Source organism: Bidens hawaiensis, unplaced genomic scaffold (assembly GCF_021521415.1).
Source record: "Bidens hawaiensis isolate Kalapana, Puna unplaced genomic scaffold, B.hawaiensis_p1.1 tig00003653_1, whole genome shotgun sequence".
NCBI lineage: Eukaryota > Viridiplantae > Streptophyta > Magnoliopsida > Asterales > Asteraceae > Bidens > Bidens hawaiensis.
The window spans coordinates 1,500,628-1,526,517 of NW_027491209.1; the positions used below are offsets into that span (position 1 = coordinate 1,500,628).

Here is a 25,890-nt window from a genome sequence, read left to right on the forward strand (position 1 = left end):
CATAACAAAGTCAACTGACATTTTAGGATCAAACGTATTTATTATTTATGATGCTTAAATCAATTAATAGTGTTTAAGAACTTGGATAATGAGTTTTCATGAAACGTCTATGCAAGTCATGTATTTCACTTAAGATGCTAAATGATGTAAATATGGGATCATATACTTAAAAATGAACTTAGAAACATATAGTCAAATGAGTTCTCGCATCATTAAGGTATGAATAATAACCATTGTAGGGGAATTTTAATGAGCTGATCAACAAGCCAACCAAGGGGGTCAATAAATGTGGAAAAGGACTCAAAACATATCATAGGTTAATGTGTTGTTAATTGAAATATAATATTCTTTAAACTTGTATTAGAGTTTGGTTAAGGAAGTAGATAGTTGATATGGCCCATATGTTGTAAAATGAGTTTTACACAAAAGAAAACTTGCATAACTGATATAAGGTATGTCGAATTTAGGAAGTAAACAAGGAAATACAGGAAATGGTGTAACATCTTAATTTTATCAGATGATTTAAAATATGTATGCTAGATCTATAAATCCATACCAAAAATTTAGATAGCATTTTTAACGTTTTAAAAAGACGTTTTAAGTATCGGGGATTTGTTATTAACAAGTTATCAAGTATTTATAAAGTTGTTCAACTTTTATTAACAAGTATGTTCAAGTTAAATTAGAATTTTATGAGGAGCGAACTGGTTATTTGAGACAACTTGAATTAAAGGGGTATTTGAGAAATAAAGAGAGAGAGATGAAGAAGGTAGGCTGGATTCTTTCACCCGAGTCACAAGTTCTATGGATTCAAGGGTGATTATGTCAGTTTTCATCGATTAACAGTGTTATCAGTAAGTTATCTTTCTGTCTGGGTAGTAAATACACAAGAGTTGGGATTTCATATGGTTTATGGTCTTAAACCCGCAACTCAGAGTTCTGGTTGCTGCTTGATCTTGAGTTCAGAATCGTGATTGAGTTGGTTTAAACAATTAAAGTTGTTTTTGAGTCATGGGTTTAACTGCATGTTATGAATTAAGTGTTGATTTCATGAATTTGTAAGTAAGGTGTGGATGATTACAATGAATGAATACTTATATGGTGAAATTTGGCTAAATCAATTGAGTAACGTGCAGGTTTTAAGAAATTACTTTATGAATAAAGAGTGTGTCCATATTTTTATGATGGCATGGTTTAGAGATGTTCACATTAAAGTTATAATTGTTGAATGTTCATGCCCACCAGGTGTTTGATGAAATGTCTAAACTATTAAAATAGTTTAAATGCGTTCAAGTTGTAACAATTACTTGAGTGTCCTAGTTTATTTTAAGAGTTAAACTAGTGGGCATGAGATCATGATAAACTAGCAAGTGTCAATGAATTATGTGTATTCTAATTGATTGAGAAGTTGAATTGTTGTCGAGGTAGGTTTTGCGTAGCTTGGAAGACAACGGGTCGGAACGAGTAACAAGGCAAAGACACTCCTACGGGCAAAGGTGAGTGACTCGAATATGGATTCGATTAGAATAGTGTTAATAATGAATTTAGATTCTTATAATTAAGGTGTTTTATTATAATAACTTTTGCATAGTTTAACCAAACAATGTCTCATCGTCTTGACATTGATTGGGGGTTTTGATCCAATAAATAAATGGTGCAAATTGATAAAGCATCAGGTGATACAAGTGCTGAAATTCAGCATATTCAATAATTTATCTCGTTTTGAAATATTCATAATAAATTAACCAGATGTCCGATCGAGGCGTTTAATATATCGACGGAAAGGTCTTTGAGTCTACTTTACTAATATTTTTAGTTGAGATGAAATACCCTCTGTAAGTGGCTGAAAACATTGGGTTTCCACAGCCACGCAAGGCTGTTTTGGAAACTGAATTTTATTGTATTTATAAAACCATTGGGGTGTCTTTGGTATGGTTGTAAACTCCAAGGTGACTAAAACATTTTACATGAGTTGGGGTTGAGGTATGGGTGGTCTTAGAATAAACTAAATGGTGGGATTTTGGTTAAGTTTTGGGGTTTGATGTAATCATGGTGTCGCAAGTTTGTAGCCCGTTTTAAATACACTATTATCGTTTGTGGTTTCTAAGTTGATTTCAAACCAAAGGCGGGTGAATCTTACAAACTTAATAATGGTGTTTGCCGAGGGTAACAGTAAGTTGTTAATCGAGTGGGTTGCGGTGTGATATACAATTAAAATCGGTGTGTTATGTTGTTTAATATTTACGGTACGAACTAACCTACTAATGGTCTTTTGTAGTGTTTTCAGTTCGTATCAACAGGGATATCCTAGGTGAAACGACCCACTGTCGGGGTCAGGAGAAGTGAGGGAACATGGACGTATAAAAATGGAGTTTTAAACCGTTGTGGGAGTCGTACCGCATGAGTGAAGCTTGACACGTTTTGAGTTTATATGAATCGTATTTGTATATTTGTATGTAGAATGTGAGTCCTCACTTAGCTTCGTCTAATTAGTTGTGGTGGTGGTGGTATGCAGGTATAAAGAATCTTTTATAAATGGAGGCGGTTATGATATGTGAATTAAGCGGGTCGACTTGGATTATATATCTTATTGGAAATTAATTGGAGACAATTATCTCCAAAAAAATATGGGCCTATTTTCCGCAAGATGCTTAAATATATGTTTTAAATTTGTGGGTGTAACAAATGGAGATCCTACGGACAAAGGTGAGTAATGCATATCCATAAGTAGAGTAAGAAAGTTTAGGTAGATTCTTATTGGTTATATTAATTTTTATTTGATTTATTAATATAGTTGGTTAGACGTTTGGTTGGGTAGATTCGCGCTTAAAGATTTGTTCCCTGTTTTGTTTCAGCGTGAAGTGAAAAAAAATTGTCTTGTGTGTGATAGGGTTACGTTATTCGGGAGAGTGGGCTTGGTCTACTTCTTCTCTTCCGTCTGATGCTCGTATGGATATTGAAGACTTAACAGAAATGGTGTCTTTATACCTGTTTCATTTTGTGAAGGATGACACTTTGATGGGTGGCGATGCATCGAAAAAATTCTCGGTTTAATCTTCGAGACGGGTTATAACTGCAAAGGTTTATGAGATCGATCCGGTTACTTTGATTACTTGGGATGGTTGGATTCCAATTAAAATAACCTGTTTCATTTGGAGAGTTTTACTAAACAAAATTCCGGTGGCGGTTAATCTAATCGCTAGAGGTTTGGCTTCGATCTCTCCGGGTTGTTCGTGGTGTTCGTTATAGCATGAATCGTCATTCCATGTTTTTTGTTGATTGTGTTCGGGCGAAGCAGGTGTGGAGGGCAGTTTCTATATGGTGTGGTTGGGACCTGACAGGTCTTGACTCATTCGACCAATTGCTCGAGGTTGGTTCACAGTCGCCTTCTTTTTCCGAGAAGAGGATTCATTTAGCAATTATTTATTCCACGATTTGGTTCATTAATTTGGAAGCAAAGGAATGCGAAGATTTTCAGAAATACGACTATCTCTACAACATAGTTTAGGAGGAGATTAGAACTAACTTGTTTGGTTGGATCAAGTCTCGCTCATTACACAAAGAGATCGCTTGGAGAGTTTGGATGGAGTCTTCTCTTTCTAGTTTAATGCTTTGAATTTTGTTTGATTGTTGATTGTCTGCTTTTTCCTTCTCTGAGGTTACATGCCCTTTTTTTTTATCTATTCTTTGCTTTGCAAAATAAAAAAAATGATTTATTAAATATATATTTATAAATAATATTTAATAAAGTTTAGAATTGGCTCATTTACACCTCCAACCTTATGATAAGGTGTCCTGTTTTCATGTAGCAGTATGCAGAGCATCAAGGCATCAATGCCTTGTTTGGCTCTAATTAGATCAATGATCATTCGGCCGCCTGCTGTTGGTTCACTGGTTCTCGGGCCTCTTGGCTTAGATCTGCTATCCGAATATCGTTGCTTTAAAGGTGTTAATTTTTACACTTTTAAAGAGAAATATGTTGATTTTTGAGAAAATAAGAATAATGATAAATAATAGTTGGACTTTCAGTTATCTTATAGTTTTTAAAATACTCTCTCACAGAATAGAAAGTTAATCAAATAAAATAGCGTCTGGATTGAGAGCACATGATATATTCCATTGGGTTATATTCTACATAATATTTATATATGAAATAATGTGGCAAAATATGAAGCTATTGTCTGGCGTCCCTCTAGATAGGGAATCCATAGAATCTTTGTTAGATATCATATGGTATGCATACAATTTTATAAAATATTACATAATATTATTCTGTATAACTTAATTATTAAGATTTACATGGTAAGAGTGATAAGTACACACCATGTTATACAAAAATGAACTTCTAAAATAACAAAAATCTTGATATTGACTTCTCCTAGGTCTTTTGGTTTTGTAAGGATTAGATCACCTGTGTATCAAATTGATCTAACAGTAGAACTGAGCAAAGTATATAACACTCGTTTTGCGCTAAATCTCAAAGAAAGTCTGCTTTTTATTTTATGTCATAATAAACTGATCTCTTTATTTGCTTGGGAATATGAAGAATGCTTGTTATTTGAATGCGTCAAGAGAAAATCGAATCTAAAACGAATTAAAATAAGATAAAGGTGATTGAAATTAGGCTTTTGAATTGGATCCATACCTAAAATTAGGGCTGACATATCGTGTATACTTGTCCACGATAAGACACGAACACCAAATGTGTATACATGTACACGACACGAAAACTTATTGTGCACATGTATCTCAAACACGAACACGAACCTGTTACTACCTGTATACATTTTTTAAAAGTCTTAAAATTATAAAGAAAGTACACACACATCTTACATTCACCTTTATCTAATTGTTGAGATATTTTCAAAATCTATTAGGAGTCTCACACATTTAGGTATAAATTGACTAGATATGTTCTTTAAACATTTGGCATGTCACGATAAATTAGTATACCTTTGACCGGGATTTTATGATATATTGATATGAGATTTCATCCTTTGTATATACCAAAATTTTACAACTCTACTTAGGGTTGGATTTGAAAATTTACGAGTTTAGATACTAGTCACATTATCAATGTCTAGAGTTGAGTTTGAACTACTATTCTTTTCCCTTTGGTTTATACTTTAGAGCAAATCACCTAATTAGTTGAAACGATTTTAACCGAATTCTAATCAACTATGAATAATCGAATTCGAGTCGATTAATGAGTTTAAATTCGTATTCAAGTCAGTTTTTATATAACTTATAAAATTTTGTCATGTCCAAGAAACTAAAAACCAACTCGATAAAACAAACCTAGTAACACATGCATGTATAAAGTTCCAAGAATATCCCTTGGATTTACTAATTACTTCAAACTCTTAAAATTATCTTTGTTGGTTTTTTGTATTATAAAAATGTAAAGTTAAGAATGAACCCTACCGTGATCTTCTTTACCAATCGATCACCTTTGAAACTCAAAACCACGTGAATGCTTTTAGTCCTAATTTCGAAAGAGAGAATCCTAGAGTGGACCACGTGATCCCCACACACAGCCTGCAACTAGAGGTGTGGGTATTTATGTTACATAAAAGAAAACGTATAAAACCATAATGTAATTATTATTTATTTAAATCTACTTACTTTAACTTTCTATAACTACAAAAATCATAATCGTAAAAAGCTTTTTTTTTTTTTTGGCTAAAATCATGTCGCAATAATTATTTTAAAATATTGTTTTTGCAAAATATTTAGGTGGTTACTTAGTTAGTTAAGTAGTTAAAAGTGTTTCAGGGGGCTAAAGAGGTACATATTATAACTATCTCAATATAATAATAAAATTAATATATAAGCAGAAAATTTAAGTATAGCGGAAAAAATCCACGTCAGTATTCCAAGTCGATATATCAGTTCATACACATTGGATGCCATATTGGTAAAAAGGCGCCTACTTTGACCAGTTTCAAGTTAATGTTGTCAAAAAGAAATTGTAGGCTATAGTAAAAAAAGAAATTAAATTTCCTTTTTTACATTTCTTTATGTTTTAAATTGATTATTTATTTAATCAACTGAATACGACTAGATTTGATTTGACTAATATAATTGTGTGATTAACATATTATATACAACTGTTAATCAAGCAACAAATAACATCATAAAAACCTACATGAAACAGAAAACACTTGTTTCACCTAGATGATGTGGTAATTTTACTTTAAATGTTTTCTTTTTATACTCTCTTGCATAACAAGTTGTGATATCATAATATTTTTTTTAACTGGTTTTCTATCGTAACTCATTAAGACTGCTTTAGCATATCCGAATCTTGGTTGCTACCATAACCCCTACATAAGCTATAAAATACTGGTCACTATAGTTGTTAAATGATTTCACAACCTAAATGATTTCACCATCAGGAAAATCACCAAAATAACCATTGACCAACTGAAAATAAGCCAAAATTAACATGAGAAAAATTTGGGTTGCAGTGATTTAACGAAAAACAATAGTATTCATAATGCGACACATGACTGAAACATCTAACAATAGAGGTTTCCTCCGATAACAGGATCCACAGATAGACCAACGAGTTGCTAACATGTGAATTTTTTTTCCAGAGGAAACGTCTAACGATACACATTGTGAAGGGAAACGTCGCGCAAAGTGGAGGTAGCGTCTAGGACCAAGCTGCCTAAGTCGAGAAAAATGTCTAGGGATCAAATGTTTCTCCCCATAAACTTCTATATATGTAACCATTTCTTTTAAAAAAATCGCACGTGTTAGTAAATCGTTGGTTTATCTATGGGTCCAGCAAAAAAAGGAAACCCTGTATGTTTATTTTGCCTTTTTCACTTAGTCAATGGCCATTTGACTCATTGATGATTTTCCTTTTCTTATCGTCCACTAATATTATAAAATAATCAGCCACTGATAAAATAGGTTTTCCTTTAATTACAACCTTAATCTAAACACATACGTGGTCCGGTCTAGTCTGGTCTGAATCTAACGATCAGAAAAACTCACGATTTCATTTGCGAAAGATAAAGTTCCATAATATAGAATATAAGTACCACAAAAGCTCACAGGTGTGTCTCTCTCAAATAAAAAGACGATAAAGAAGGCAGCCGAGCCATGCGGTACGTGGTGCTGAAACTAAAGTTACAAATTAACAACAAACAGCCAAACAATTTCACTGTGGGAAGTGCCAACATTCTGATCTCATCTAATCTAATATTAACCTTTAGCGATAACACACTGTTGCTTTAGTGGCTGGCAAAGATTAACGACCACTCATCTTTTTCCTCCTACCTTGTCTCTTTTCTCTTCTCTTTCTTTTTATATCCATTTATCACTTCACATTTTAGTATAAAGATAACACATATAATTAATTATGTGGGGTACGTTCCTTCCATTTGTTTTTTTCCTTCCTAAAAAGATTGCACTCTCCTAGTGTTCATTTGAGATTCGTTTTTTTTCCTGTTTCTCTGATTTATTCGTTACCATTCGTTTAAACTCGAGATGGGTGTTGTTTGTTTTCATCTTCTATTCAATTTCTCAACTGGCTTTTCAACATAACACTGAGGTTTGTATATATAATTCTATTAAGTGTTACTCGTATATGTATATGTATATGTTTTGAATATCTTACATTAATTATGTTGCATAATATTAAGCCTGACACTGAAACTAGTGGTTAACCATTTCGTCATTAGTGAAGTAATAAGTGTTGTTTTTTAGTGCAAAGTTTGTGTTTTTGTTTAAAGTTCCAAAGCAAGTTGATGTTTGTTTGTTGTCTACATATTTGGTGGTGTATTTTAACTGATATCAAGATTATGTTGGGAGTGTGACACAGGTGCTTCATATTGCCATTGGTAGTAGCAAGATTTTGTGGAAGAATGTGGATTTTGTAGGGTTTGATTATTCAACATTTGGGTTGTTTTGAGGAGAGAGAAAGAAGTAATTAAAAGCTCTCTGAAACTGTGTTTCATTTGAAGTAGTGTCTTATTACTTATATATGATTGTGTGTTGAAGGTGAAATAAGTTTAGCCTGTTGAAGATGAAGTTTATGAAACTTGGATCAAAACCTGACTTGTTTCAGTGTACTGGAGATAATATCCGGTTAGTATTCTCTTGTGAGCTTTGTTGTTGGTGTTCAACTGTTATCTATTTGATGTATAGGCTTGTAAACATTCTGAATGAACACGAATGGAGCATGTTCATGTACGTTTGACTATAAGCAAATGATCGAACACGAACCATTAAATGAATGGTATTTTCTTGTTCATGTTTGTTCGTGAAGAAAATAAACATGTCCGTGTTCATGTATGTTCGTTAGTTAGGAGTATAAACAAACATAACTGAATACAGATGAACAAAGATAACTTAGCTAAAATTATTTTGAAGTAATGTGAAGAACAATGCGTGGCCCTAAAAGGTTATTAAAATTATACTAAAAAGTTTAAATGAATATATTAATGAACAAACTTAAACACATGAATTAAAATGAATGGACGTATGAACGAGACATGTATTCATGTTCGTTCATTTAACTAAATGAACAAAATTGTATGTTCACGTCCGTACATTGAACTAAATGAACAAATTTTATGTTCATATCTGTCCGTTTATTAAATAAACGAACTTCCTTATGAATAGTTCATGAAAATTCACTTTCTTTACATGCCTAAATGGTTATAAAATTCTGTAGCATGTGTTTTCAACTTAACTATTAAATAATTTTGTTCATGTTCAGATATGTAGCAACTGATCTAGCCGCTGATATGATTGTAAGCATTGGAGACGTTAAATTTTGCGTGCACAAGGTTTGATATTTCATTATTTTATATCATGTTAACAAATTAAACATCTTTCCTTAAAACAGTCTAATGAAATATTATCTTCGGTTCCTTTTAGTTCCCATTATTATCCAAGAGCGCGCGTTTGCAAAAACTCGTTACAGTTCAAGACACCGAAAACAACGAAGAAATTGAAATCAACGAAATCCCAGGTGGGCACATGGGGTTTGAAATCTGTGCTAAGTTTTGTTATGGCATGACTGTGACACTCAACGCGTACAATGTGGCCATGGCTCGATGTGCAGCCGAGTATTTGGAAATGTATGAAACCGTCGATAAAGGAAACCTCGTTTACAAAATCGAAGTGTTTTTAAACTCGAGCATTTTTAAAACCTGGAAAGATTCGGTTATTGTTTTCCAGTCAACAAGGGGTCTTGTTCCATGGTCCGAAGAGTTAAAAGTGGTTAGCCATTGTCTAGACTCGATCGCTTCAAAAGTATCGGTTGATAGTTCTGAAGTCGAATGGTCGTTTACTTATACGAGAAAAAAAAGCGTTACGGTTCCACAAGATTGGTGGGTGGAAGACTTATGTGATCTTTCAAGCGATTTGTATAAGCGAGTAATGATCGCGATTAAGTCAAATGGGAAAACAGGCTCGTATGTTATTGGTGAATCTTTAAGTTTATATGTGAAAAAAAGATTGCATTGGTTCGGGAAACGAAGCGGTAAACGAGACGGGGATGTTGTAAAAACCCATGCTTTGATTGAAATGATACTCGAGCTTTTACCGGATGAAACCGAAAGTGTTTCTTGCGGGTTATTGGTTCATTTGTTACACGCGTGTGTGGTTTTAGAGTGTGCGGGAACTAAAAGGAAGGAATTGATGAGAAGGATTGGGAATCGGTTGCACGATGCAACCGTGTCTGATATTGTGATTCTTGATGTCGATTTGGTTCAAGAACTCGTTGCAGTATTTATGACGCGTAATCAAAATGATGAAAACGGGATATTGGAAGTCAATGGTGTCTCGAGTGAGAAAGTTACCGTGGCCAAGATTATCGACGGGTACCTTGCTGAAATTGCGAAGGACCCGGACACATCATTGTTAAAGTTTGCTGACCTGGCGGACATGGTGTCAAGTTTACCACGATCGACACATGACGGGATTTATCGCGCCATCGACATGTACCTTAAGGTTAGTTTAATTATGGGTGCTAAACAGGCCATGTTCGCGAGTTGACGTGTCCAACCCGAAAATCGTGTTAGACACGAGAATCTGAACACGACACATATTCGCTGTTGACAAGGACATAACCTGTTTAACCCCAATTTTTTTATTAATACTTTAAATTTACATTTGTACAGCAAAAAAAGAGAAGACAAGTGCATATATAACTATTACTTCAATTATAAAATATTACACTTATTTCTTTTATAAGTTAACCCATTTAATTTAAGACATATATTTCAAAAGATAAAATAGAAAATAAACGGGTCAAACATGCCAACCTGCGAACCCGGTGATTTGACACAAACACGTCCGGTCTAACTAAATGGGTTCGCAGTTTGAATCTGAAAGTGACTCAAACCCATTTATACTAAACAAACCCGCTAATTTCATGCTAGGTTCATACCTTGTTTTCGTGTTATGTCAGAAATTCACACGTTAAACTGTTTAATACTTTACCTACTAATTTTTCATTATCTTTATCGAGTTTGACTAGTCAAACAACTGATTATATTTTGAAAACATTTAAAGGAACACCCTGGGATAGGAAAGAGCGAAAAGAAACGAATATGCAGGTTAATGGATTGTCGAAAGTTATCACCGGATGCTTGCAAGCACGCGGTTCAAAACGAGCGGCTCCCATTACGGGTGGTAGTGCAGGTTCTGTTTTTTGAGCAGCTACGAGGTGGCGGGGTGTCGGCTGAAGCCGCCATGGGTGTGACGGCAAGTGGTGGCTCGAGGACTAACACGGAAGAAGAATGCGGGTCAGGTCCCACAAGTGAGGAAGGGAAGGGGGTGGTCATATCAAAAAGGGTATTTATGAAGGTGTTTTCGAGTAAGGATAGAGATAGTGACAATGGGAGTTCGGATACATCAGAGAGTCGATCAACGAATGCCGAGGAAACAAAGTCGTGTACGAGAAGCCTGAGGCATTCTTTGTCGTAGGTTATGTGTTTGTGTAAATTGGTTGTGTGTGTTTTAGGATGGTTTTGTATGTTTGGATGGTCTAATGTACCAGTTGATCAACAAGTGCTTTCTTTTTGCTAATTCTGCAATTTCATTTCCAATTTTTTTTTGGTTTGTATCGACTTTCAATTAAATAAATGATTATTGTTTAAATAGGTTTTCTTTTAAAAATATTTTAACAATATGCAAAAACTGACAGTTTAATCAAGGATAATCATTGTTCGTAATGATAGATTATGGGATGATCCTAAGTAAGCCTGTATAATGGATGGGGCAGGCCGGGTAACGATCAAGCTAGATTTGGGTCAAAATAGATGGTTTAAGAAAATATAAATTTGGTTCAAGTTAAAGCGAGCTTCAATAAAAATAGTCAAATAGCGAATAGGTTGAGTTAAAATGTACGATTAGTGTCTACAACACCTAGGGGTTGCTAGTGGTAGATATTTGCAGTCAAATTGACTTGGAGGAAAATGCATGCATGTATTAACATTATTAGTTATCACCGGTCATAACACTTAACAAAATGTTTTCATCATCATGGGTAACCATACAGATTCAAAGCTTGTCATGGGATGCCATGTCTCGCAATAAATGGTTTGGTTTTCTAATTCTTTGCTTATTGTTGTCCAGACTTTTTTTTAAGCAAGAATAAAAAAGAATACTTATATAATATTAAATGTCTAGACCTTTTTTTATTATAAGTTAGCTCTATATTTGAATTGACATGTTTAGCCAAAGTTTTAAAAAGTAAGATTGACTGCATAATCATAAATTAACTTACCAGCTATGAATCATGGCTTCCTACATAGAAAATAATGTCAATCAAAACTCACAAGTTTGGGGAAATCATTAATCTGAAATCAAGCTTCAAATTATGAAATTCGTGTCTTATAATTAAGACATGGTTATCTCTCACAGGATACCGAGACGTTCGTCTATTACTTACGCTTCTATAATTTATAAGTATCACAAGTTATACACATTTTTAAGTTTAGGTCGGACACTTCTTTAACCCAATTATTTTAGTTCAGTTAATTCAAATATGAGTTTGGTATATCTCCATCAGCCCTCTACCACGTTGTCTAAGGTTGAATTAAATCGTGTCGTAGCCCATTTTAGACCAGACATTTTTCATATGTGTATTGGCATATTGTGGGTGCATAGTGGCCCGAGGATAGAAAAACTACACTTTTGACCACCACAAGCTAAGGAAATCGTTAAAAGAGAAAGAAATAAAATTACAATATAGTCCAGAAAGTTCCAAAAAAGTCCCAAAGTATAAGTTTTTGCCGTTAGAGATTTGCGGAAATGCGGGCCCAAAAGCAGTATTAGCCTCGTGACTTTTCGTGGGAAACCCGGCCCGGTTTTCACGTGGTGGAAACATTAAGCACGAAATTTCAAACCAAAACCAAAACCAAAACCAATCATCTTGTTCGAGACACTTCACCCATACCCTCCCTACATATATCCATAACCATTAGCCGGTGGTCAACGATCATTTTATTTTCATTTCCTCTGCAGCCGCCATGGAAGAAGTTAGGGTTAGCTCTGCCTGGGTCGCCTCTCATTCTTCTCACGTCACTATCGATTCCCAAGGTATAACTATTTCTTTTGTTTTTATAAATAGATGCATTTGAGCTCATTGTTTTTTGATTTGGTAGGCATTGAGAAAGTGGTTGAAAGTGTTGAAAATTCCATTCCGAAAGTGGAATGGAATTTCGAAGGGATTCATTACTTTGATAACGGTCCTTTAACTGTTCAATACCTGTTTGTTCTGGATGCTCTCAATTTCTGCTTCTGGCCAGGTAACATTGCATCACATGGCTTCTGAGTTTTCAACATTTTGAGAAAATAATTACTGTTTAAACCCTAAATATTTTTTACTTCATATGTGAATAATTGTTGGAGTTTGAGTCATAGTATGTTTAAGAAGTTATTCAATATAAATATATGGTTTGGGGTATGTAGTTGAAATATTATAATTATAATAAACAGAAAGACTCGATATTGGTTGAGATCAAATTCTGTGTTCATGTCTTGAGCTCAGGGCCGGCTCCGAGAAGGCGAACATTTTTTTGGGCCTTAAGTGAAAGGAACATTTTATTGAGTTTAAACAATTTAATTTAAATGGGCTTACTTGGTTATGATTTGAGTTGTTTAGAAAACTGTTGTATAAAAAATAAACTTAAAAATGTCTCAAATGAGACTAAAACCCACCACCTCTTGGTTAGACTTCATATCTCTTTGCCACTAGACCAAGCTAGTGGTTATGTAATTGTGTTGAAACATTGATTATACATATTTATTTTCACAAATATATATATATATATTTTAAAAAAAAATTTCGGGCCTAGCGGGGTGTCGAGTCTATGGCCGTCGACTACCCTGCCTCCCCTCATGGCCGGCTCTGTTGAGCTGATTTCCAAAAATAATAATATACTTTGTTATACTCTGTTCTTTTGACATGTTTATTGATTGCTATTTGATACCAGATAAGGATTTAAACTATGATAATTTGGCTTCTGGCTTGAAACAAGCCCTCGAAAATGACAAAACTGTGTTTGATGCTGATCGACTTCAAAAGTACACTGGTAATAATACTATTGAATCTTTATAACCTCAGAAAACTTGAGCTGTCGTTGATGGTTGACCAAGTTTGACTTGTGGTTATAATCAGGCCCTGAGTTGCGTGAGCTCTTGAAATGGCCGAGACCTCTTCCGTTGGAGGATGAACGGGTCCGCTTGTTGCATGAGGTATATGCATATACATATATGTGCATGTGTAATATGTGTTGTGACGTTGTGTTATATTATGCAATTAATAGCAAAAGTTGTATGTTTAGGTTGGGTTTGAGTTGGAAAGAAGCTTTGGGGGAAAAGCATCAAACATTGTGGAGTCTTGTGATAAGTCGGCTGCTAAGCTCGTTTCCATTATTGCACGTCATTTTCCGGGTATCAATTTTAATACTTTTTGACCAACTGATACAAATTACGTTATTGACAATGAAATAGATGTTGAACGAGTTAAATGGTGTAGGTTTTCGTGACCACACGGTGTACAAAGGTCACCAGGTGTTTCTGTATAAACGGGCTCAAATATTTGCTGCTGATGTGTGGGGTGCGTTTAAAGGTGAAGGGTATGGTGAATTTAGTGATGCGGGTTCGATCACTATATTTGCAGACTATATTGTCCCTGCAGTGCTTCAACAGCTTGGAGTGTTGAGATATAGTTCAGATTTGGATAATATTATTAAGGGTAATAAGGAAATTGGTTCTGGGACCGAAGAGGAAGTTGAGTTGAGAGCTTGTTCTATATACGCAGTGGAGAAAATGAGGGATTTGATCCAGAAAAGAACCGGGAAACAGGTTGGTGGTGTTGATTTATGACTATATATGTATAATTGTATATGCATACATTAAACAAGTGTGACAGCATATCTATGAATGTTTTTGTTTTCAGGTGTTGAGTGTGGAATTGGATCTTTGGTTATGGGCATACGGGGTCTCAAACCCGTCTCTTCAGCATCATCGTACTCTGTCTATCTATTACTGACAGAGTTAGGTTTCGTGCGGCTATAGTTAATGGTCTCGGTAGTTATGATAAAAAACATATGACAGTTATGTCCAAACTGCGGAAGTTATAGTAGTCCTTGAGTTTCTTAATTTCATGATATATGAAATCCTGAAACCTTTTCTTTGGCTTATTGATGAGTTCATTGCAATGAGTGGTTTCTGACTAATTGTGGCTAGTACTTAGTAGGATGCTTTCCTTTTCATCTTAATAAATCAAAATTTTTGGTTGGGGTCCTGATGATAAATTAAGTGTGCTGCTAAATGTACTCCCTCTTACTTCATTTTTACTAAATATACCCCCCTGAACTTATTACATAAATTACAATTAGCTTTTAACATTATTTATATACATATTAGTCACTACAACATTACTTTCATTTGATAACTTTCACTACACATATCAAATTAAAAACTATCAAGTATTATTATTAATTTATTTTTTTTAATATTAATATTTTTAATATTAATATTATAAATATTTATATTATCTTTTTTTAATTTTAATAGTATATATATTTATAATATCCTTATTTTACCACTTTATCTTTTACAAAATAAACCAAAAACCCTAAACCCTAAACCCGAAACCGAACCCTAAACCCGAAACCGAACCCTAATCCCTAAACCCGAAACCGAACCCTAAACCCTAAAACCGAAACCCTAAACCCGAAACCGAACCCTAAAACCGAAACCCTAAACCCGAAACCGAACCCTAAACCCTAAAACCGAAACCCAAAACCCTAAACTCGAAATCATAAAAAGAAAATGCAACTTGTAAAAAAAATAATATTAAATCCTTACTTTTGTGCTAATTTGGTAATTATATGATTTCAAGGGTTAAGATGAAAGTTGGTTTTTCCAAAAAGGGGGGGGGGGGGGGGTTATGACAAGCAACCAGGGGGGTACATTTAGTCTAACCCTAAATTAAATGGCAGTCAGAAGTTGTGATGTGTTATACTAAAATAAACAAGTTGTGCTTAATTTGTTTGGTTCCTGAGTGTGGCAATAGTTTTATCTTAACCCTTTAAAAAACAAGTGGTTTTTTTGAGTTATTCTAAACTTCTCTGGTAAACAAGTTGTGTTCGAGTTGTACTAAAATAAACAAGTTGTGCTTAATTTGTTTAATAAACATGTGTTCAAGTCATACTAAACTTCAATGGATTTTATCAACCTGTTTAAAATTAAGAAAAATAAGCAGTAAAAACTGTTTATGATTTCATTACAACCTATTAACCAAGGTTTATGACCCGTCTACAACTTGATTACAACTCGTTTTGACTTTTGACTTCTCAACTCACTTGACATGTCAAATAGTCATGAAACCATCTGTGCTAGTAGCTAGATTAGTAAATTTCTTAACTGTTTGGGAGCAAAAGTGTGCATGAATCATGATATAATAAAAAACTGATGGGTGAAAGGTTTTGCTTAATGTTGGATCAATTGGTCAAATTCTCATCTCATTCTCCATGTAATTTTCACCTACTTATTGAATAACAGAATCTAGCAATTCTGTCCTAAAATTGCATTGTAGTTTCAGTCCACTTCAATCAGTGTCTTTAAAACAAATAAATATACATGGTACCTAACACCACTAAACTCCTGATTTCTTAAAACGACTTTATTTGAGAATCTTTTGAATTTCATAGTGGTTTGAAAAACATCCAAGTGTTTCTAGGCATTTTTCAAAAGTATTTGCTCAAATAAACATTTTGCGACATAGTAGCGAACGCAAAAGCTGCCATTGGAATGTTAAGAGTACACCGATGTGGCAAACAAATTCATTAAGTTCATCGACAGCGGAAGCAAAAGATCTAATTGAATGTACTAAATGAATAAACAAAATGAATCTCTGTTGTTGGAATATTAAGAAGTCAACGCAAACATTATATACATACCTGTTGACCTCCATGTACGCTTGGTACATGTTTGACTGCACCCAAACATAATCTCAGTTGTGAATAATGGGCATGTGACTTTGACCCACTTTTCAGGTTCTGACCATTCACTAATTCATTCCACCCAATAACACAATACTACGTCGTTCTTCCATCAATTTCCGATCAATTCATCTCTTCCACTTCCGTCAATCAGGTATTATTATTACTAATCTCCTTCTTCAACATTTCATTTTACCTTCAATTCCTCTTTTCCGATTATTAACAACCAAACCTGTTTTGTTCTTCATTAGTTTATTATTAATTTGAATATATTACTTGTTTTTTTTATCTTTCTAGTGTAGTGATCGATGTTTGGTTTCACTGAATCAACCAACGGAATGTTTTGTTTTGTTTGAGTTAACAACTTCTACCTAGGGTTTGCTCGCTCGATCATATCTGGTTTTAATATAATGTTATCAACATATTGAAAACACCATTATAATGCCTGCGGTTCGTCGCGTTTCCGGAATTAATACTTTCGAGTTAAAGCTTCGAATCGAAAAGCGACTCGGTTCACAAAAGGCTGAGAAATACTTCAATCTGTTAACCCGGTTCTTAAGTCTTAAGCTCGGTAAATCAGAGTTCAACAAGCTTTGTATAGGTTTAGTCGGTCGAGAAAACATTCACCTTCACAATGAACTAATCATAGCCATTGTGAGAAATGGAACTGTTTCCAAACATGTTAAAAGTGATGGTCATTTGGGTTTAAAGGTCCCTAATGGGACCCACCACCCTGTGACGGATCTTCAGTCTCTATGCGCGTTTCCTCGATCCCCTAAAAAAGGCCGAACGCCAAACATTCGTGAAAGAAAGTTTAAGGATCGAACGGTTCATGTTTCCCAACATTTGGGAACAACAAAAGTCCAACAACAGAGTGCTACGGAGTTGTTTTCTTTAGGTAGCAAACCGCCACTAGAGGTTAATTCGGTCGAAGATGGTGAAGAAGTTGAGCAGGATGCAATAAGTCCCGGTGTTTATAGTAGAAGCCCCGTTAGAGCGCCACTTGGCATCAATATCCATTCAATAGAGAAACGAAAAGTACAAACTAACGCTTTAGATTCTGCATATTATGCCGGGACTTGCCATTACAGTGGTCATTTGCCGGCTGCAAGTTCTTTAAAGAATAGGTTGAATCATAGTTTGCAAAAGGACGGGTTGGATGTCTCTATGGATTGTGTTAACTTGTTGAATAATGGGTTAGATTGTTTTTTGAAAAGTATTCTGACACCGGGTTTGGAGTTAGCCCGCGCAAGGTCTTCGCAAAAGTCAGGCTCGGGTGCACGGATTTTAACATCCATGTTGGATTTTCGGATGGCAACCGAGATCAATCCCAAGATTCTTGGAGAATCTTCGTGGATACTACACGAGAAGTTTTAACATTTGACACGTGGTTCATGTTGAAGTACTATGTTATTGGATACTAAAATCAATTATGCACACAGCAGAAGTTTTGAATACCAAAAGAGAACCTGGTAATAATGATCTTCGGGTAATGTGTTTTATCTTAAACCTTTTTCGTTGGGCAATTATCTAACTGTCTTGTGGTTTGCTATCTTGCAGGTTAAGTTTAGTCGATCGTGTGGTTTCTTATATTGTAATCAACAAAGTGAAATACAAATGGGTAAATCAAATTTTCAGGTAATTTGCCTTGGCCTTAAATGTTGTTAAATTAAAATTATGAGTGAAATGTAACTCACCGAAACTATATTAAAATGGTTTGACAGGTCTGAAAACGGGACTTGCCGTAGTGTGCTCATGGTTGCTGTCTTGCAGTTGTGGATCCTTTATTTAGAGTTTTTAAGGGCACTTTGGAGAGAGTTAGTATATTTTTTATAGTTCTTATAGGTTAACATCACAAGCGATTTTGGCACACAAGTGATTATTTAGATGGTAAGTTTTTTGTACCTTCATATATTTAAGGGTTAGAATGGGTTTTCTTGATTAATTCAACAGTCTTAGGGTGTCATGTTATTTTAGAACATAAGTTTGGTGTTGTTTTGGGTGGTTTTATGGGTTGATGAATGTACTTTATAGTTCATCTGTCAAAGATCGTTATGAATGGTGAGATTTTTAAAGGGTCGTTCACATATGCTTATAGTAATATCATAAAACATGACTATGATATTAAACGTGGACGATTATAATATGAGAAAACAAGATCAAATACATTTTATTCTTAACATGAAAACAGTGAGAAACAATTTGTTGTTATCATTAGGTTTATTTTTATAGGTGTTTGTTGTTATTTTTTCTTCGTATTTGCTAATTTTTTATTATGAGACGTTATAAGTATTTGCTGATTTATATTTTGTTGTTATTATTAGATTTTTGCTTTTGTTGTTATAAGGTCTTGTTGGTATTATTTTGTTCTTGATTTTGATTCTTGTTGTAATTTTTAGGTTTTTTCTTTGTTATAATAAATCATTGTTTATGTATATTGGTATTGTTTCTTATGTTCTCATTTTTTTTATAAATTAGTATTATTTCCTACGTTCTCATGCTAAGATTAAAATGTACATGAACCTTCCCCGACTATACAAGTTTATTGATTTCGTATGTGGGGTAATAACTTATCCATGTGTTTAATGCTTCATTAGGTTAGGGACATGCCTAACTCTTAAGATACTGATAAAGAAAAAGACATACAAAGTACACTAGGAGATGGTCAGCAATTACTGAACTCTCTAGGTAATAACTTTAAAGATTAAACTTACGAGGTATTAGGCATTCTAGGCAACGTCATACAAATTACATGAGGGCTATGTAATTTGTGGTGGCTACACGATGTCCACAACGTTTCTAGTGGTCACATGATGGACCATATAAAAACACTCTAGGGTGGGCGGTATGTGACAATAAAAATGGTCCTAGACTTGGTACAACAATGAATGCATACTATTTATGCGCTCTTTCATTTTGGTTGGTCATATCGGGCATTTAACTATTAAGTTCTTTGTTACACGTGGGTAACCCATCCAAGAATAACGATTAAACTGTTCCCCATGTGGTTTACGATAACAAGATAAAGATAACATGAGGATACGAGAGGAATTTTTCAAAGAAAGAAACAGTCTTGTAAAGTATTTGTACTATCGTTAGATCGTATATGATGACACACGTCTCATTTAGACTTACAGCTAAGTCTTGAATTTTAACTAGTTAGACGCGTATGTTGACTACACAAAGTAAGGCGTCTATAACTCTATGTGGTTAAAGAAATGAACACCTAAACATGTCCAGGCCTAAATTATGGGATAGGTGGGGAAGCAATAGTATCTACACATGATTTATCTGCTTATATAAACAACACTTTGTGGTCTACTATGTGTCATACTAGTTACATGACTGTAATATCCTTGATTTATTTGTAATAAAATCTTTGCTGATTAAGTCAAGGTTAACGGAGGAGAGAAATAAAGTTGAGGGACCTTTTGGTTATATGGAAACTTAACTTGCTTGAGAATTAAGTGTTCACTTGGTCTATATCTCCATGATCATTTGGGTCTTCAAAATTTACTCGAAGAGAATTTGGAGAGGGAGGACTTGAACCTAAAGAGAGAAACTGAAAGAGTCAATTGTTCTTGCCTAGATTGAGGGTGCGGGACTAAAAATTTAGCTTGTCGTTATCTCATTCCAAGTGTAAGTGAGGATTAAGCATATCATTTGACAAACGTTTTGGAAACGACCATAAACTGGGGATTAAAGTACTGAAACTGGTATTAAAGGTATGTAGGTTAAACGATTCTGGATGAAAACATATTTAAACTACAAATTCATTCATGGAGCATATGTAAGTTTAGAGTGATGAACACTAGTTAAAATTAGAAGAATTGACATATTGTCTAATAGTGATAAGTTTAGTGAAATTTGATCGATATTATGGAAGAGTCAAAAAAATGATGAAAAAATAACATTGATTGGGATTTTGGTTATGAACTAATTAAAGGACATTATTTAACAAATACCAAGTTTGTATTGTTTTAAAACGAGTATATAAACTAAATTGGTTGTCATAAGCGAAATTATCATACGCGTATAAATGCCCATGTTTCACACATTGCTACGGGTAGCAAATAGACCGAACTGATGCATAGATTTGAAACATTAATTGGATCATTATTCATGTATGAGGTTAGCTTTATAATTCTTGTGGGTATGGAATATGTCATGGTTATGGCGTTACTATTATATGATACCCAACAGCCAACACGATTATCCAAAACTTACATACTTGTCTACCCAAATAATACCAATAAACATTTTTTTTTCTTTTTCTTATCCCTATTCATTTGGTAATAGATTAATTCACTAATTCACTGACTTTTAGTTTTTATATTTCTAATCCTTTTAGATAATTAAATTTAACAAGTTAGCATTGTAAAAAATGTACTTGGAACCATCACTTAATTTTAATAGAGTAACGACTATACCATGTACCTTATGGTTAACGAGTGATCGGGTACACATGTATATGGGTTCAAGTATTTGACATAGTTTTACAATCAGGTATAAGGCTAAGATTACCGATATATGTCCCCAATTGACCTGTTGCCAACCTAAAACTTACCAGACTTGATATTTCTCTCTTTAGTTGTGATGTGTTCTTATTTTTTCGAAAGGGAAAAAAAGAAAAAAAATTGATCATGACAGACATCATATTGTCGACGGTTGTAGTCCGTCAGTTCTTACCAAAAGAAGAATCGTTGACAAATCCTACAAAAATAATAAAAAAAAGTAAAAGTTAATAATTAACCGATGATAAATCCCTGGGTTATTACTGGCTATGGGCGATGAATGGCTTAAACTTAAAATTAAACTTTGACCGACGATTATTTATCCACGTAAACGCCCAAGGATATATTCTCATGAAGTATTGAGGGATCACTAATGCTGCTAACATTCTAATAGAAATTTTGGACATATTGTTTTGTCATTGTCAGTGGGAACCAGTTTTCAACGGACGATCCCTTGGTAATCTTATGCAAATACTCAAGGTAGGATTTCCGTGATACTTTTCAAACATTTGACAACAGGAAACATTCCTGGCAAGTAGATTTTTAGTAATCGCTATTAGTTATAAACATAAGATTTTAGATAAGATTCTTGTTCAGATTTTTCAGGCGTTTGTATGTGGAAACCATTTTATGATATGTATTCCATAGGAAATAGTGACTATAAATTTTGTGAGAACCTCAATGGTTTTCAGCCAAATTCTTCATTTCATAGTTCATACCTATAAATAATTATTACATAAACCCTTTATTTGATGGGATTAGAGTATTGGAAGGAGTGTTTTGATGATTAAAATTGACTGTATACCAAAGGAGGCCAGGAACGTAGGTGATTGTCACATGTGGTGAAAGTGAATCATACGCACATGAAGGTTGATTGAATGGAGATCCAAGGAATGCTCCAAGCAACCATGGAAGTACTAACCACAATTACCCCCCAATTAGTTAGATTGTCTCTTGTTCCTTGGTTATAAGCATGTTTTGTAAATGAAACATAGATTTTTAACCGTAAAGATACATATTTTTTTACCTTGCGGCACCCTTTTATATTCTTTCACTAACTCTCTTTCAGTGATCACTCGCTGAAAATCATCATTGATATTGGCATGTGAATTATTCATCGGCAAACTCTTTACCCACACCATGGCTTTAATGGATTATTGGCGTTACCACTTTCTTTGGGAGACTTAAGACAAATGTGTTTGTCGTAAAAACTCTTTGTTTTATAGCATATATTTTGTAGTAGTTTAGATTTGTTAGAACAAAATCATTCTAACAAAAGAGTCTATGACCTGGAGGTACCAAAATGTTATTTAATGGTATCGTTTCTCAAAGTGATGAAAGTTCAAGTCCTGAAGTAAAAGAAAAATATAGATATAAAAACCTGTCTAAACAAAACAAAGAAAAATTCTTTTATGGTTAACTACTTTATATATAAAAGGCGGAAATCATATATATGTCGCATATAGATATTGTTACGAGTAAAAGCGCTAAATTAAAAGTTAAATACTTCTTACCCTTGACAACACTTGTTCCCGAGTCTCATTTAATGAGGGGAGGGGAGGGGAAGAAGGAGAAAATGTTAAAATATTATGTTCTAGAGATTTTTTAAGGAGAGAATGGGAGGGAAGGGGAGGGAAAATAATAGAAAAATTAAACATATACTCATCCTTCCAAATTGAAGAGATTATGAGAGAAAATCTTTTCAATTACTAAATTACTCTTAAAACTAATTTTATTTTAGTTTTACTTAAAGGGTATGATAGTAAAACTATAACTTTCTTTTCTTTTTCTCTCAACTTGGGAACACATAAAATATGTAAATTCCTTGATTTTCCTTTCCTTCTCATTAAACTCGGGAACATAAAAAAAAACTTTTCTCCTCCTTTCTTTTCTCTCCTAATTTCCTTCCCCTCCCCTCATTAAATGAGACTCTCGAACATAATTTCCCAATATAAAATCATTCGATTATGATCATCTAACTTTTAGTTATAATTAATTATTAAAATGCTTTGTTTTTACACACACCTAAGTTATGTGGCAATAACACCACAAACATACTGACATAGGTTATCATAGAGACCACAACATGTCCAATCAATCATTATGCTTATTAAACCACCTTAACTACACATTATCATCATTTGATTCTGTTTGGAGCCAGCCAGGTCGCAACTTATAATAACACTTAAAAAAGGAACAAAAACAAAACCAGTACCACCACTAACTAAATCCAATTTAAAATGCGAAGGATGCTACATGGGAAAGATAAGATCACGCTTCTTACATATAAAACACTAGTTTATTTATGATAAAATGCCCCTAAAAGAGTATACAGATTGGAGGTACCACCCTTTGTCATCATTGTCCAAATAGGGAAATTAACTAATAGTTAGTCTCTGTCATTTGTCTCATCATACATCCCGTGAATCATGCATACTTTTTATACTAAAAAAGAAAAGAATAATTGAGTGTGATAAACTAATACCATGTGATTTTAACTTTTCATGGTATAAATTTCTTTATGTACATCCGCCCTTCAAAAACATCTATTATATAAATACACAAAGTTATAGAAACTACTCTTTATGCCCACCACGTTGTGACGAGAGACCCATATACGTAGATTTTTTTTGAACGGTTATTTGGATCACTAACGGACCAGTGACTCACCCGATCATCTCCATTCAATCCTCGGGGGCAAACTCACAATGGATGAGAAAATCCGTATACGTAGATGAAAAAAACTGTTTGGCACGTAATGCGTATAAAAATAAGATGATAAAAAAAAGTAATATACTAAAGTCTAAGATAGCTCAATCATATTCAATTTGAATTTGTTAAGTGAAGATTTGAAAGTACGTAACTCTTAAAAGAGAGAAAGAATTGTTTAACAAAATATTGGAATTGATTAATATGTTGAAACTAGAAAAAGTTTTTAAATAGATCTTTAGTCTTGTGGCATCCTCCCCTAGTAAAGTGTTAAGTGTCATTTTATGTGATTTTTTCAATAATATAACTTTAGTACGGTTTTTGAATTAATTGCAACTGAATACTTTACATTTCAAAATATGCAATTTTAATATATTTTTTTAATCCCGTCTATTTTGTTCGTTAAGTCAGGGGTAAAATAATCATTTTGTATTTTAAATTTTTTTTTTTCATTTTTTAATTCTGAAGTTAAGTGTCATCTTCATACCTGAGGTTTGGCATACTATGCAACTTCGGTACATTTTTAAAATATTTTTGCAATTGCACACTTAACGTTTCAAGAAACATGCAAATTTCATATTTTTCATTAAATCCATCTATTTTGGTCATTAAGTCTTGGGTAAAATGATCATTTCATAATTAATTTTTAATTTCTCATATGTCTTAACCTATTATATCATATTATTTTAACTAAACCCTTACACAAATTCATTTCCCAAACTCAATAGACGCTCAAACTCAGAATTTGGGTTCTTTGATTATTCACGCGTATGCCTGGACCATTGTCGGCACAAATAACATTCAAGAAGAGTGTTACATGTGAAGAAGCGAATAACCCAATTTCTGAGTTTGATTGAGTTTGGGGAATGAATTTGTATTCGGGTTTAGTTACCATGATAAACTGATATAAAGAGGTGAAAATAATGAGAAATAAAAAAAATAAATAAATAATAACGTTTTACACCTGACTTAACGACCAAAATAAATGAGATTAGGGAACAATGCGAACTTGAAGTGTCAAGTGTTCATTCAAAGACTTTTAAAAACATATTGAAGTTGCGTAATTAACCAAACATCATGTATGATAATGACACTTAACTCCAGGTTTAAAACAATAAGAAATAAAAAAAAATATACAAAATGACCGTGTTACCCCTGACTTATTGGACAAAATAGTCGGGGTTAGAAAAAAGTACTAAAATAGCGTTTTTTAAACGTGAAGTACTCAGTTGCAATAAATTAAAAAATGGTACTAAAGTTGCGTGATTGAACAAACCACATGTACGAAACTGACACTTAACTCTAAACTTAACTAAGTTTACTCATCAACTCATCAACGAAAAAAAATTAGCACAAAAACGAGTGTGTCGGATTAAATATGATAATCAATCATAAAGAATTTGGGGTAGCTTAGAAAGTATATATATTACTTAATTTGGTTGGTTAGGGTTAAAGCATATTCTAACTAAAGTTGTTTAGGAACGAAACAAACCAGTTTTTTGTTAAGAAATTATGATATATCTATATAAACGACGTATTTAAATACCAAGAACACAAATGTTACGCTTAAAACTATTACAAACTTTAGACTTAACTCATGTAGAACAAAACAAATATGAGAGCATATAGTATGGTATTTTTCTAGGTGGTGTGCATATTATCATATGTGCAGAAAGTAGTAACATTGAGAAGGGTGTATCCATAAACGTACGAGCCCAGGGTGGGACCAACTCGAGCCGTAGCTCACAGCCTTTGCCACCACCTACACACGCACCCATACTCTCTCGTCCTCCGGTCTCAGGCGTGCTTAATTTCCATACTGCCGCACGTCTACATATATGCATGCACCCCAACATCAAATGAAAACTAATATTATTTTTTATTATCGATTCATGTTGAACTAATTTTCTAGGCCTTGAACATGCTGATGCGATAGGTAGCATGATTGTGGTTTTCCAAATAAGCCAACACACCGTGGGCACATTATATCAAAAGGTGTTATGTTTTGTATAATATTTGTGAAGTAAATGATTCCGGATTCCATTAATCTTTGATACAAGAGCATTCACTTTAGGAACCTCATTTGTATCATCATACCTAAAATTTAGAGAAAATCATTAAAAAAACAAAAACAAAAACAAAAAAAAGAAAAAAACTAAACATCACTATATTGGGATTTTTATAAG

General features: G+C 33.8%; 3 protein-coding genes across 5 annotated transcripts; all 3 read left to right on the forward strand.

The window, feature by feature from the left end:
• Window positions 1-7,416: 7,416 nt before the first annotated feature.
• LOC143624080 (phototropic-responsive NPH3 family protein NPY4-like) lies at window positions 7,417-11,032 on the forward strand. Of its 2 annotated transcripts, XM_077094826.1 has the most exons (5): window positions 7,417-7,564; window positions 7,835-8,100; window positions 8,735-8,804; window positions 8,896-9,972; window positions 10,537-11,032. In XM_077094826.1, the coding sequence occupies exons 2-5, from the start codon at window positions 8,039-8,041 to the stop codon at window positions 10,948-10,950; spliced, it is 1,623 nt and encodes a 540-aa protein (XP_076950941.1). In that variant the 5' UTR covers window positions 7,417-7,564; window positions 7,835-8,038; the 3' UTR covers window positions 10,951-11,032. The 2 variants fall into 2 exon arrangements, with proteins under 2 accessions (XP_076950941.1, XP_076950942.1); XM_077094827.1 differs by lacking the exon at window positions 7,417-7,564 and having other exon boundaries at window positions 7,649-8,100.
• Window positions 11,033-12,409: 1,377 nt separating this feature from the next.
• Window positions 12,410-14,659, forward strand: LOC143624040 (uncharacterized). The gene is made up of 7 exons (XM_077094791.1): window positions 12,410-12,567; window positions 12,633-12,776; window positions 13,464-13,562; window positions 13,649-13,725; window positions 13,815-13,923; window positions 14,009-14,337; window positions 14,432-14,659. The coding sequence occupies exons 1-7, from the start codon at window positions 12,498-12,500 to the stop codon at window positions 14,522-14,524; spliced, it is 921 nt and encodes a 306-aa protein (XP_076950906.1). The 5' UTR covers window positions 12,410-12,497; the 3' UTR covers window positions 14,525-14,659.
• A 2,193-nt stretch (window positions 14,660-16,852) lies between these two features.
• LOC143624041 (uncharacterized) lies at window positions 16,853-18,102 on the forward strand. 2 transcript variants are annotated; one of them, XM_077094792.1, is made up of 2 exons: window positions 16,853-17,970; window positions 18,042-18,102. In XM_077094792.1, the coding sequence occupies exon 1, from the start codon at window positions 16,923-16,925 to the stop codon at window positions 17,856-17,858; it is 936 nt and encodes a 311-aa protein (XP_076950907.1). In that variant the 5' UTR covers window positions 16,853-16,922; the 3' UTR covers window positions 17,859-17,970; window positions 18,042-18,102. The 2 variants fall into 2 exon arrangements, with proteins under 2 accessions (XP_076950907.1, XP_076950908.1); XM_077094793.1 differs by having other exon boundaries at window positions 16,853-17,953.
• Window positions 18,103-25,890: the final 7,788 nt, after the last annotated feature.

Coding starts and splice junctions, on each gene's coding strand:
- LOC143624080 (XM_077094826.1), top strand. CDS start 8,039: ATGAAGTTTATGAAACTTGGATCAAAACCTGACTTGTTTCAGTGTACT. Junction 8,101..8,734: donor TGTACTGGAGATAATATCCG/GTTAGTATTCTC, acceptor GTTCATGTTCAG/ATATGTAGCAACTGATCTAG. Junction 9,973..10,536: donor CCATCGACATGTACCTTAAG/GTTAGTTTAATT, acceptor AAACATTTAAAG/GAACACCCTGGGATAGGAAA.
- LOC143624040 (XM_077094791.1), top strand. CDS start 12,498: ATGGAAGAAGTTAGGGTTAGCTCTGCCTGGGTCGCCTCTCATTCTTCT. Junction 12,777..13,463: donor CAATTTCTGCTTCTGGCCAG/GTAACATTGCAT, acceptor ATTTGATACCAG/ATAAGGATTTAAACTATGAT. Junction 14,338..14,431: donor AGAAAAGAACCGGGAAACAG/GTTGGTGGTGTT, acceptor TTTTGTTTTCAG/GTGTTGAGTGTGGAATTGGA.
- LOC143624041 (XM_077094792.1), top strand. CDS start 16,923: ATGCCTGCGGTTCGTCGCGTTTCCGGAATTAATACTTTCGAGTTAAAG.